The 13,270-nt window shown below is 51.8% G+C and overlaps 2 protein-coding genes across 10 annotated transcripts in view; one reads left to right on the top strand and one right to left on the bottom strand.

Moving 5' to 3' along the window:
- Window positions 1-859: 859 nt before the first annotated feature.
- On the bottom strand, window positions 860-6,154 carry TNNC1 (troponin C1, slow skeletal and cardiac type). Its single transcript, XM_079794515.1, has 6 exons — window positions 5,475-6,154; window positions 2,154-2,184; window positions 1,789-1,935; window positions 1,411-1,525; window positions 1,043-1,179; window positions 860-959 (listed from the first exon to the last, which is right to left on the bottom strand). Exons 3-6 carry the CDS (start codon window positions 1,856-1,858, stop codon window positions 928-930), a joined length of 354 nt encoding a protein of 117 aa, XP_079650641.1. The 5' UTR covers window positions 1,859-1,935; window positions 2,154-2,184; window positions 5,475-6,154; the 3' UTR covers window positions 860-927.
- A 176-nt stretch (window positions 6,155-6,330) lies between these two features.
- The window catches only part of LOC307113377 (nischarin), a 65,007-nt gene continuing 58,067 nt past the window's right edge, over window positions 6,331-13,270 (top strand). For 6 of the 9 annotated variants that reach the window (XR_013814836.1, XR_013814837.1, XR_013814838.1 and 3 more), the window contains exons 1-3: window positions 6,332-6,570; window positions 9,005-9,088; window positions 9,804-9,986. Coding sequence is in view for 5 of the 9 variants with exons in the window: in XM_079795015.1 (XP_079651141.1) it covers window positions 6,475-6,570; window positions 9,005-9,088; window positions 9,804-9,986 (363 nt within the window). In the remaining 4 variants the exon portion in view is untranslated. Of the gene's footprint in view, window positions 6,571-9,004; window positions 9,089-9,803; window positions 9,987-13,270 lie in introns of all 9 variants that reach the window. The other 3 variants (XM_079795016.1, XM_079795012.1, XM_079795011.1) reach the window with 3 other exon arrangements.

The following is a 13,270-nucleotide window of genomic DNA, read 5'->3' on the forward strand; positions in this document are numbered from 1 at the left end:
AAGGCCAGCGTCACTCTTCTGGCCTCAGCTCTGGCCTGGACACCCCCGCTAAGTTGAGAGCCACCAGGCCTTGAGCCTCCATTCCCTGTTGGGAGGGAAAATGGGTTCCCGGAGCCTCTGAAGTTCGAGAAAAGTGGAAATTATTCCCACACCAACCTGGTCCATCAAACAGAGCCCTCCCTGGGAGGGTGACCTTTATAGGTCCCTGTGCCTCTCTGGCCCCAGGTCCTCACCTGTCACACGGGTGAGGGCAGGTATGCCCCCTTGGTCCCTGGGAGTCAGTGTTGGCCAGAGGGAAATCCAAGTGAGTGACAGATGGACTCGAGCTGCAGGCCCACTGGGCCCCACAGTGCCCTCTTCTTCCCAACCAGAGCCGAGATGGAGCTTGGGCTGCTGTGCCGAGGGGCATCCCGGGCTTAGCTGGGTGCTGCAGTTAGTTATTCCTCCCTCCAGGTACAGGGCCCCCGGCTGCCCCAGGAGCTCGTGAAATGCAGGTGCCTGGGCCACCACCAACTCCAGATGCTGAGTAGCTGGAAACAGGGCCTGGGCATCAGTAGTTATAGAGAGGAGGCAGCGGGGTACGGAGCATGGTAGTCTCTGATCCAACCCCTCCTACGGAAGGCCATGTGTAGGGGTGGCTGAAGCATGGGCTCTGGGATAGGGAAGGAAGTGGTCCTCAGGGCAGGAGTAAACACTGGCTGGGGAAATGTCCACAGAATGTCCCCCCAAAGGAAGGCCAGACACCAGGCCTCCAGGGAGCAGGGTTTTATTTGTATTCCCTAGGACAGGGCTGGGGAGGGAGCCAGGGAGGGCCCTCAGTCAAGGACATGACCAGGATCACATCGTGGGGACCCCGGCCCCCTGCTCCACCCCAGGGCCCAGCGGGAGTTGGAAGGTGGGACTGCAGCTCTGGGCGAAGGTCGGCATCTACTCCACCCCCTTCATAAACTCCAGGAATTCTGTGGAGAGAAGGGCAGGTGTGGGTCAGAGGTGGGGGCTGGCAGGGCGTGGGCAGCGGGAGATCCAGTGCACGCCCCCTCACCATCATAGTCGATGCGGCCATCGTTGTTCTTGTCGCCGTCCTTCATGAGCTCCTCAATGTCGTCCTCTGTGATGGTCTCGCCAGTAGCCTGAAGCATCACCTTCAGCTCGTCCAGGTCAATGTAGCCATCAGCGTTTCTGCAGGGAGTGGGGGCAAGGTCTCAGGGCCTCTGGTGGGGGCCAAGGAGGGCAAGAGGCAGCCCCACCCACGACCCAGGGAGGGAGGCAGGCAGAGCAGGGCCGCTGGGAGATGAGGCATCCCACTCCCTCATTGCACAGAATGGGAGACGGAGACCTGGAGGTCATAACACTGTCCCTTTCCCCAGCTCTACTAGAGTGGGGGTCAGAGGTCAAGGGTCACACACTTACTTGTCAAACATGCGAAAGAGATCAGATAGCTCCTCCTCAGACTTCCCTTTACTGTCATCCTTCATGCACCGAACCATCATGACCAGGAACTCCTCGAAGTCTACTGTGCCACTTCCTGAGGGGTGGAAGGCATGGCCATTAGAGAGGAATCGTCAGAACGGCTGGTACAGCCCTTGACCCTGGTGTCCTCACTGCAGCCACCCATCAACTCCATGAGGAAGGTGGTCATTATACCCATTTTATATATGAGACGACTGAGGCTCAGAGACGAAACAGCTCCTTCAAGAGCACAGAGAACTAAGTGGCAGAGCCAGGATTCGGATCCCCAGTGGCCTGCGGTGCTATGGGTCTGGGGCCTGGCGGGGCAGAGGGGCTTACCATCCTCGTCCACCTCATCAATCATCTCCTGCAGCTCCTCAGGCGTGGGGTTCTGGCCCAGCATCCTCATCACCTTGCCCAGTTCCTTGGTGCTGATGCAGCCGTCCTCAGCGCCCAGCACAAAGATGTCAAAGGCTGCTTTGAACTCTGTGTCCGATGGGGGACGGGGAGTGGAATGGTCAGGGCTCAGCAGCCAGGACCTCAAATGGCCAGACCTCTGGGGTCACTTACCAATCTGCCCACTTCCCTCTGAGACCCCGAAGGTCACAGCAAGAGAGACTCCAGCATCTGGTCTCCAGCCTGGAGTCCTCATGGTTCCCAAGCCCAGCCCTGTTGTGCCCCGGGATGTACGTTGGGGAACTCACCATTTTTCTGCTCTTCTGTCAGCTGCTCTACCTAGAGAGGAAAAGAGGTCTCAGGATTCGGGCTCAGGCTCTAGCTGCTGTTGAGGAAACCCACCCATTTCACAGGTGGGACAATTGGAGCCAGAGAGACGGGCCCTTTCCAGGTCACTGAGACCTCAGTCCTTCTTTCCTGCCCCCAAAGCCCTCTGGTGACCCAGCTGGCCTCACTGAGGGTGGGCTCAGGGCCAGGGTGGCAGGTGGGCACCCCCTCCAGGATCAAGGTGACCCTGAGTAACAATAGTCAGTGACCACTCAATGCCCTATCGGCCTCCCTGCTGAAACCTAAGCTGGGTGGCCCGAGGGACAGCTGTCCCTCAGGTTGGGACAATAAAACCAGGGTGGGGGTAGGTAAAGCCACTCACTGTAACCTGACCAGAGTGGCCACTGGGCTATTTTTAACGGGGGACAAAGTTAAACCTGGTGATTGTTCTGGGGACTCTGGCATGCAGGGGGTGGGGCAGCGTTATCTGGCCCCCTGGCCTGCTGGTGCCTCAGGAGCCAAAATTAGTCCCCAGCCCCGCCAGGCCTTGTATGGGCACAGGCAAAGGGCTGCTCCCCCCAGCTCCATGGACTCCTGCAGGCTAGGCAGGGGCACCCCAGAGCCAGCTGTAGCCCTTCCCTGCCCAGCAGTGGGGCCACAGTCCTGGGGCTGAGAGAAGGATCCCTTTGGAGACAGCTGTCTGTGTCAGATGTCCTTGTCTCTGGGGCACGGGGAGTCAGCAAACTAAGCCCCGCACCGAGATGGAAGAGCATCTGAAGCCCCTCAGTGACCACAGAACTTTCAGGGACTTGGGGTGACCACTCTCCAGCCCTAACCCCGGCTAAGCCACTGAGCCCTGAGCCTGCCAGGCCAGATGGGAGCTTCGGCTTCTATTCCTTCTTCCCGGCTCCCCCCCACCCCCCGCCGCCCCCCGATGCCCAGTCCTTCCCTGCCTGTCCCTAACTTTAAAGCCCCTTCCCCAGCTCAGGATTCGACTATGCAGCCCCCTCCCCACAACCCCTATGACCCCCTCCACAGCATCTTCAGCCAGCCCAGGGGCTGGCGGGGGCTGGGGGGTCATGAGAGTGTGAGAAGCAGAATTGAGGGGCAGAAATGGGTGTCTCTGAGCCATCAGAGACAGCTCAGAACAAAAAGATGGAGACACTGAGAAAGGCAAAGATCCAAAGTCACAAATGCAGAAAGGCATGGCCGAGAGACAGTGACAGACTTACAGACAGACACTCGGAGACAGAGGCAAACATGATGCTGAAAGGTGCGACCTCCTCCTCCACCCACTCTTCAATCCCTGAGTCCCTCACCCCTTCCACACCCTAGAACACCAGACCCAGCATCCCCTTGAGGGTCTGGGCTGAAAGTATGTAGGTCTTCTCCTGGGTCCCCACCACTTTCCTGGGATGACCTTGTCCCCCCATCCTGAGCGGAGTGACTCCTCAGTGAGCCCACCCATCCCAGTCCCTCACCGCAGCCTTGTAGATGTCATCCATGCTGTCGGCTCAGAGGGCAGGCTGCTGGGGTTGCCAGGAGGCCCCCGAGCTTAAATAGCCCTGCCCGGCTGCATTCCCGGCCCAGCCCACCCCTGCGTGTAGCATCCTCCCCTCCCCGTCCCCCTCCCCCAGCCCTGGTGATCTCAGGCTGGCCTGAGTCCCCGTGTCCTCTGTCCAAGGCAGGAAGATGAAGGGCTGAAAAGACCAGGTCTCCTACCCTTTGTTCCCTGGGAGACTCTCTGGAAAGTTTTCTTGAATGAATGAAAACATGAGCCTAGGACAGGCCAGGAACTACAAAGCAGTGGGGCCCAGGCCAGGGCTCTATAGCTCAACCTCTCATCCCAATCAGGGAGATGGATGATATTACTCTAAGGTGACCAGATTTTAACATTGGTAAAGCGGGACACCATTGACCAGGGGGGGGGGGGGGTCTTTTAAAAAATATATATATTTTATTGATTTTTTACAGAGAGGAAGAGAGAGGGATAGAGAGTTAGAAACATCGATCAGCTGCCTCTTGCACACCCCCTACTGGGGATGTGCCCGCAACCAAGGTAGATGCCCTTGACTGGAATCAACCTGGGACCCTTGAGTCCGCAGGCCGACGCTCTATCCACTGAGCCAAACCGGTTTACCGGTTTTGGTCGGGGCGGGGGAGGGGGGGGTTCTTGATTAAAAATTTGGTCTATATTGTAATCGCTTTTGGTTTTTTTAATAAAAGGAAATTCACTTCTTAGATCATCGTTGAATTTGCATCCTCTTTTCTTACTCATTATGTTAAAAATCTAAAAAAAATAATTTAAAATTATATACATATTGCTTAAAAACACAGTAAGTAGGTACATAATTACATGAACATATTTTATTGTTAGTTTATAAATTAAGTTAATTTGATTGTTATAAAGTAACTATATTTTAAAAATTATTTTAATCCTATATTTCTTTCTAAATAATAACAATACTAACTTGTATTATTTTTCCTCTGAATTTGCCGTAACGTAAGTCGTGTCACTTTCAAGGCCGGCACTAGACTTTTTGCCGCCACTATAAAATATAAATAATACAAGTACTGTCTGCTAAATTCAAGAAAATTTATGTATTTATGAAATAAATAAATAAATTACTTACCTAAATTATCCGAATAGCTGATTTGTAATGACATCACTTGTTTAACTAGCTTACTAGCACGCAGTACGATGTGTCTCGTCTGAGAGACAGTTACAAAATGTTTTCGTTGTTGCCAATCCCAAAAAATGCCTTGTTCATTAAGTCCAAACAATGGTGGTCGAATTCTAACAACTGATCAACAATGCGAACTTTGATAAGCAGTTCTTGATAATCAGTTCTCAACAATTATTTGTTATTAAAATTTAACATTATAAAATTAACAAAAATAATATAAAACTCATATCCTGGCTAAATAGCCACATGGCCGCGGAAAACCGTATATTCCCTTCCCGTTCTCCCGCCGTTCCCTAGCTTGTCGTGCATTCTTTCAAAAAAATCGGGACTTTTTAAAAACGCCGTGGGACGCGGGACAAATTGTTAAAAATCAGGACTGTCCCACCAAAAGCGGGACGTCTGGTCACCTTATATTACTCCCACTTTTCAGATAAGGAAACTGAGGCTCCCAGAGGGGTGATGACTTGCCCAAAGTCTGGCTGACTTGGCAGCCCCAGCCTCAACTTAACTTCTCTGCAGTAAGGGGCAGCTGTGCGCAAGGAGAGGCCGGGAGTACAGGGCCCTGCTGAAGGAAGCCTCCCACGCTAAGCTCAGGGTGCTGTGCTGGGGACCCACCTTAGGGCAGAGTAGTCTGGAGCCCTTCAGCCAGTGGTGCCCGAGGAGCCACACCCCAGACCTCTTCTCTCATCCGAGCAGTACCAGCTCTGGGCTTGGTCAGCTGCAGTCACCCAACAAACACGTCTACCGATGCCCCATCTATGCCAGACTCTCCCCTTCCTTCTCCAGCTGGGTTTCCACCTCCTTCTAAGTCTGAGCCGTGTCCTGGGTCGGAGCTCTGTCTTTATGCCTGTGCTTCCCATGCCAGCACTGAGGTTCCTGGGTCCAGGGCCAGCCTGTCGCCCTTTTAGGCTCCGGTAGAACACCACTGGGGAGTCCTGTGCCCAATGGACAGCACATATGCCTTCTCTCCGTCTTCACTCCCCCACCCCATACTGAGTTCCCATAATCGCAATTAACCCTCTCGATTCTCCAGTAGCCCATGTGACAGCGGATATCGAGTCTTGAAGAGGTTAACAGCTGGCCCAGAGTTATTGTTTGGGCTGTAAGCACGGCTTCCATCTTCTTCAACTCCCCCCTCCCCTCCGTGCCCTGCAGAGAATGAGCCCACGAGCCAGGTGGGGGGCGATTACTTCTTCCCTTTAGCGGAGGGAGAAAGTGAGGCCAGGCGAAGCAGTACTTGCTTCGGGTAGCCAGGGAAGTGCTAGGCCTTCTGTCCTCCTGGCATCAAATGGAATTGCCCAAAGCTACCCGCCACGGGCCTCAGTCCCTCCCGGGCTGCGAGGAGCGCAGGGGGACGGCGCACAGCAGGTACCGATGGCGCAAGTGGAAAGGCCCGCGCGGCCTGCGCACGCGCGCTAGGAGTGGTTGCTGTCAATTACGCGCAGGGGCGGGGCGAAGGCCCGGAGAGGCGGTGGGGCCAAGATGGCCGCGCAGCGCGCGGCGGGGGCGGGGGCGGGGGCGAGCGCGAGGGGCCGAGGGGGCCGCGGGGCGGTGGGACGCTGACCCCGCCCCCTGCTGCTGCCTGTCTGCGCCGGGCCGCCGCGGAGCCCGGAACATGGCGACCACGACGCGCAGCTTCGGGCCCGAGCGGGAGGCCGAGCCGGCCAAGGAGGCGCGCGTCGTGGGCTCTGAGCTCGTGGACACGTACACGGTGTGCTGGGGCGCGGGCGCCCGAGCCGGGAGTGGCGGCCGGAACCGGAGTCCGAGGCCTGGGGGTTTGGGGAGGAGCTCTGGGCCCCGCGACCAGGGGAGAATGGATGGGTAGGGGCCAGCGATTTGGAGGAGGGGGCCTGGGATAAAAACCTCTGGGAGAGGGACCTGGGCCCCGTAGGTCCCGGAAGAGCCCCTAGAAGGGGTTGTGAGCAGGGGTGCGCGTTCAGGAAAGGAGGCTAGGTTTGGGGAGGGTCTAGGGATAAAGGGAGGGGTTGCGGGAGGATTGGGGTCTAGATGAGGCAGAGGCGTCTCTAGGTCCTCTGGGCCTGGAGGGGCGCCATCCTAGGGGAAGAGGGGGGTCTGGGAGCAGGGGGATTAGGGAGGGGGTGTCATGGGTGGAATTCAGGGAACCCTGCAGGGCATGAAGAAGAAGAGGGGGCGGAGCCTTGATCTGGGGAGCCAGGGGTCGCAGTTGAGATAATGCTCTCAAGTGAGGACGGATTGCGTTTGGGGCCCCAAGGTTCTGGGGGTCTGGCAGGGACAAGAAAGGGGGAGGGTTGGAGCCCAGACACGGGGGAATTGAGGGGGTCGCTCAGGGTTGAAAACGCAAGACCCAGGAACCTTAGGGGTCTTCACAGCTTTGGGAGCAAGTTGGGCAGCAGGCCCCGACCCCCACCCCCCTACACACACACACACACACGCACACACACGCACGCACACACACTTCAAGGCTATGGGAGAGACGGGTGCGGGGCGGGGGGGGGGAATAGAAAATGGGGGGAGTCCCCGACTATGATGGCGTTGGAGGTCCTCCTGGGTTGGATGTCAGGCCTATGGGCCTGACAAGGCTGCCTGGGGTGGGGGTTACTGAGCACCTCTCAGCCTCCTGTCCTTTGTTCCCACAAGGGTGGGGGGCTTCGGCCCTGCCTTGGTCCCATCCCCTTGGCTTTCATCCTAACCCTCCTCCTGAGGGCCATTCCTCTGGCTCTTTCTGCCTTCTTGGGCGGAAGGGAGGGGCGGGACGCTGCCAGGCTGGGAAGAGGGGCTGCGGGCGGATCATGGAGCCACAGGCCGGCCCTAGAGAAATGGCTTCTCCTCTGTAGAGGCTTCGGCTGAGTTGATGATTTTCTCCTCCCCTTCCCCCCCTCCCCCCACCTTGCTGCAGAGAGGGGCGGGGCACTAGGACCTGGGGTCCTCCTCTAGGTGAGGGTTCAGGTCTCTAAGCCAATGGCTGGCTGGCCATCACCCTTGGGCTGCGTTCAGCTGGAGGGTCAGCCCCAAAAAGCTCTCTTTATTCCACAGGGCTGAGCCCCTCCTTTGAATGGGTGTGGGGAAGGTGGGTGATCAGGCCTACCCTACCATTTTGTCTCCAGGTGTGCTGAGTTGATTTTTTTTTTTTTTTTTACTGTTGTGTGTTTTTTTAAATCTATTTTATTGATTTTTTACAGAGAGGAAGGGAGAGGGATAGAGAGTAAGAAACATCGATGAGAGAGAAACATCAATCAGCTGCCTCATGCACACTCCCTACTGGGGATGTGCCCGCAACCAAGGTACATGCCCTTGACCGGAATCGAACCTGGGACCCTTGAGTCCGCAGGCCGACGCTCTATCCACTGAGCCAAACCTGTTAGGGCTGAGTTGATTATTAATCTACCTACCTTTTCATTGAACACTTGCTGCAAAGCATTTTCGTGCATTACCTTATATTATTTGATTACCTTACTTGATCCTTAAACCTATCAGATTTTAAGATGGAGGAACAGAGGCTCAGTGAAAATTCAACTCCCGGTCACTTATATACGTGACTCATGCATAAGCCACAGCCAGGGAATGGCAGAGCACGTTTTGAACCCACGTCTTCCTCGACTCCAAGGCCCAGTCCCCTAACCGCTAAGCCATTTTGCCTTCTGTTATGGCTTAATAATTCATCACCACTCCCCCCCCACCTCCCATCAGCTTCTTGGTGCCTTGACCCTTGGTTCAGCAGCAGCAGTCACAGCTGTTAACCAGCTAAAAAGATTGGAAAAGGGCGTGCTTCCAGGATATAGGAGGCACCTGGGAAAAATACAGTAGGAAAGCTGGCCCTGCCAGACCTGGCCTGGTTCTGCCTCGGAACGGGTGGCCTTACCTGAAGCTCTGGTTGGATTGGGCTTTGAATTATCTGGAGAATGGAGGCAAAAAACTAAAGAGATGGCTTGATATGATAGTCTCTGTTCGTGTGCCAGATCCAGTGCTAGGACCATGGAGGAGGCTGAGGCTGAGACGGGGCCCTGCTTCGCAGCAAGAGTCAGGTGCAGCCTAGCTTGCGGGGGGGCGGGGGGGGGCAGGAAGGAGGAGTTTGAAAGGGTCTGGGTGTCCTGCAGCTATTGCTGGGGTTGAGGCAGGGCTCTCCTGTCACTGACTAGGCAAGGGCTGCCTGCTTCCTCTTTTAGGTTTACATCATTCAGGTCACTGATGGCAACCATGAGTGGACAGTCAAGCACCGCTACAGCGACTTCCATGACCTCCATGAAAAGGTAATGAGAGCTGGGGGACCTGTGTCTCAGAGCTTGGGGACTTTTAGGCCAAGTTCCCATTGTGCCACAGATTCCTTTTAGGACAAAACATACTCCATGCCTATAGTGCTCTTTAATAAACAAGTTTACTAATTTAATTGCCAGAAAAACTGGTGGCTCCTGGGAGTTCAACCCTAGCATAAGGCAGTGTGTGAGGAGCATATTTGAACTTCAGTGTTAAGGTAGCCAGTCCTAGCTTGGATGTGAGATGCCGGGACAGTTTCTTGGGGGAGGGAATAGGGTTTAACTTGCTTGACCTGACTATAGCTATTCTATAACCTGTACTTTAAAACTGGCTGTGATTCCATTTCTTCCTTTGCTTTTGGAAAGAGATGTCTTTCTCTGGGTCATTTGTAGTCTGAAGGTTTTAAAGACAGGCCACCACCCTGATTGTTTTCATTCTTGTTTGGAGAAAATGGTGATTTTAAGAGCCTGGAGGTCTCCTTTTCTAAATGTCTCCAAGTGGGGCTTCCTGTTTGGGATTATGCTGTATTTTTCATATTCACAAGCTTGATGAGGCCAAGCCCAGGTGCCCTGCTTTGATCACTAATCCTGTACAGCTGCCACGAGGGGCTGGGGAAGTCAAGACCAGCATCTGCCTTCAGGCTGCTAGCCTTGATCTTGCAAAGACCAGAACCTCTTGGTCTGTGGTTGACATGCTTATGTTTTTTTACAGCTTGTTGCAGAAAAGAAGATTGATAAAAACCTGCTTCCACCCAAAAAGATAATTGGGAAAAACTCAAGAAGTTTGGTGGAAAAGAGGGAGAAGGATTTGGAGGTCTACCTCCAGACGCTCCTGGCCGCCTTCCCCGGCGTGGCCCCCCGAGTGCTGGCTCACTTCTTGCATTTTCAGTTCTACGTAAGTTCCTCTCAGGCTTTCTCTTCCCCTGCACGCCCACAACCACCTGAGCTCCAGGCAGCACACCTCAGCTTGAAGGAAAGGTGGGCTGGAGTTTGATCCTGAGGTCAGAAGATGGAGGACCATCACCCTGGCGGGGATGGGGTGTGGGTAGAGCATGTTCATCGACAGACTTACCTTACGTTAGACAGACTATGTCTACAGAGAGACTTTCCTCCTCCACAGGCACTTTGGTTCGCAAAAGCGGTCTGTGGGTGTTTAAGCCAGGTTTCTATCCAAATGGATGGGGGTAGATTAGAAACAGCCAACACCTGGCATAGACTAGTGTTGAGTTGTCGGCTCACAGTCAAGACTCATTAAGGGATGTTTGTGCCGGCGGAATTGCCATGTGGGGGCATTGTCAGGTCAGGTGTGAGGGAGGGTAGGTGGCTTCCTCTGACGGGAGTGTGTGTGGAGGAACAGCTTTCATAGCCACTGGTGACAAGATGAGCTTCAAGGAAGGAAGTTTGGCCGTGAAACCAAAACATTAACAGCAACTAACTAACAGTTCCACTTTTTATTTTTTATTGATTTGAGATGGAGGGAGAGTGAGCGAGAGAAACACCCATCTGTTGCTGCACTTATTTGATTGATTCTTGTATGTGCCCTGACTGGGGATTGAACCCATGTCAGGACACCATTCTAACCAACAGAGCTACTGGCCAGAGCACAATTCCACTTCTTAGAATTTATTCTAAGGAAAAGAATTAGGAAACTTTGGAAAGGATTTAGGGACAAAGGTAGTCATTCCAGGATTATAGCAAGATACTGAAAACAAAAGTCCCACAGGAGGTGATTTTTAAAAAATATATATATTTCTTTATTGATTTCAGAGAGGAAGGGAGAAGGAAGGAGAGATAGAAACATCAATGTTGAGAGAGAATCATTGATTGGCTGCCTCCTGCACACCCCCTACTGGGGATCAAGCCCGAAACCCAGGCATGTACCCTTGGCCGGAATCGAACCTGGGACCCTTCAGTCTGCAGGCTGACGCTCTATCCACTGAGCCAAGCCAGCTAGGGCTGATTTTTTTTTTTTTTAAATCAAGAGTACAACCAGAATCTGATTACCAGATAATTGGATATTCTTCTAGAAAAATGATGGTGTGGCTATGGATTTATTGTCATAGGAAAATAAGTGTATTACTATGTGAAAAGAGCAGGCTATAAAACAGTATGTATAGTCCCATTTTTTTAAAAAAGAGTTTTGTGAATATATTTGTGTAGGAAAAGTCTAGAAGTTATACGCCAAAATAATAGTATTAGTTATCTTTGGGTGGTAGATTTTTGAAAAATTTACATTTAATTGTTTTCCCTTTTTGTGCTAAAGATGGAAAGAATCCATTCCCCTTTCAGTCTCACCTTTTTTTTTTTTTTAATATATTTTATTGATTTTTTTTTTTTTTTTTTTTTACAGAGAGGAAGGGAGAGGGATAGAGAGCTAGAAACATCGATGAGAGAGAAACATCGACCAGCTGCCTCCTGCACACCCCCTACCGGGGATGTGCCCGCAACCAATGTACATGCCCTTGACCGGAATCGAACCTGGGACCTTTCAGTCCGCAGGCTGACGCTCTATCCACTGAGCCAAACCGGTTTCGGCAAGTCTCACCTTTTAAGAAGGGACTTATGGGGCTGTTGTCTTAAAGGCCCAAACATGTTTAAAAAACAATTTCTGAAGTATTTTCAGAGTAAGATGGCTGAACTTTTCTTGAGTGCTAGATTGAGCCTGAACATTTGGTCATAGCACTAGTGCTGGGCCACTAAGCTTGAAGGGGCCATGTGGGAAAGGATGGCAGTTACAGATGGGAGATGCATTTATGCTTTGATTTTGTTTAGCATATATACCAGCAATGTATGTGGTCAGCAGTTTCCTGCTGTAGATACCTTTTTACATTTTCTTTCCTTATGTGAGAAAAAGTTCATGGCTCTTTCAGACAAACTTTACTGGCTAGTATTTTAAGAAATACTGCACTTTATGAAAGCTTTGATTAGCTATTTAAGGATAAAACTTGTTCGCAGCCCTTTGAAAGTGTGACTCATTGCTTTAAGACCTGGGTCTTTGAGGAGGTAGTCTCTCTGGCTGCCTCAGGTTTTCTCACCTCTGAGCATGGAAAGGCCTTCACTACTCTTCGGAGATATGTTTGCCTGAGGTGGGCTGGGTCGGCCCACATGTGTGGTTCTGGTTTGAGTCGTGCTCTACTGCTTGGAGTAGTATGGACATATTTAAAATACTGTTATCAGACAGGCCCCCTGAGTTATAATTCCAAGGTGTTAAAAAGTATATAATTGACCATTCAATTACATCAGGGTTTCTCAACCGCGTGGCATTTAGGGCTGGATAATTGTTGTGGGGCTGTTCGTGCATTCTTTAGCAGCATCTCTGCCATCTACCCACTAGATGCCAGTAGACCTCTCCCGCTCAGTTAATCACAACCAAAAAATCACAACCAAAGTCTGCAGACTTTGCCAGATATTCCCCTGAGGGGCAAAATTGCACCTAATCTAGAACCACTAGATTAGATCTTCAAATGAGTTTGAACAAAGAGGGCCAAAGATTTGTCAGCCTTTTCTACTGTCTGGGAGCTTTTAGAGAATGTTTCTCTCAACCTCTGTCCCATCTGTGTCCTCTCTGAAATTGTTCCCAGCATGCTCCACCTCGTGGCACTGACATTGAACAGGGTGGGTCCAGGGAGCCCTATTTGGCTGAGGTGTGGATTTTTAAAAAATTGAGATATAATTCACATACCAAAAAAATGCACTCTTTAAGTGTACAGTTCCCTGATTTTTAGTATACTCATAAAGTTATGCATCTATCACCACTATCTAATTCTAGAACATTCATCACCCCAAAATGGAATCCTGTACCCATTAGCAAAGTCATTTCCCATCCTGCCCTGTCCCTAGCCATCGCTACTTCTGTCTCCATGGTTTCATATGGCCTTTGTGATTGGCTTCTTTCACTTAGTGTAATGTTTTCATATTATAGTGTAAACTCCTTTCAAATTGTAGCAGAAATCAGTACTTTGGTATTTTCATGGGCTAAATAGTCTATTTGGATATATCACATTTTGTTTATTCGTTCATCAGTTGATAAACATTTAGATTGTTTCCATTTTTGTTTTTGTTTTTTAATGTATTTTATTTATTTTTTACAGAGAGGAAGGGAAAGGGATAGTGTTAGAAACATCGATGAGAGAAAAACATCAGTCAGCCGCCTCCTGCACACCCCCTACTGGGGATGTG

Source organism: Cnephaeus nilssonii (assembly GCF_951640355.1).
Source record: "Cnephaeus nilssonii genome assembly, chromosome: 17".
NCBI lineage: Eukaryota > Metazoa > Chordata > Mammalia > Chiroptera > Vespertilionidae > Cnephaeus > Cnephaeus nilssonii.

Bases quoted from the DNA above. Each gene is read 5' to 3' on its own strand.
- TNNC1 (XM_079794515.1), bottom strand. From the start codon at position 1,858: ATGAGGATGCTGGGCCAGAACCCCACGCCTGAGGAGCTGCAGGAGATG. The intron at 1,526-1,788 runs GTAAGCCCCTCT...TCCACCCCTCAG, and splicing joins TGATGAGGTGGACGAGGATG to GAAGTGGCACAGTAGACTTC. The intron at 960-1,042 runs GTGAGGGGGCGT...TTCTCTCCACAG, and splicing joins TGGCCGCATCGACTATGATG to AATTCCTGGAGTTTATGAAG.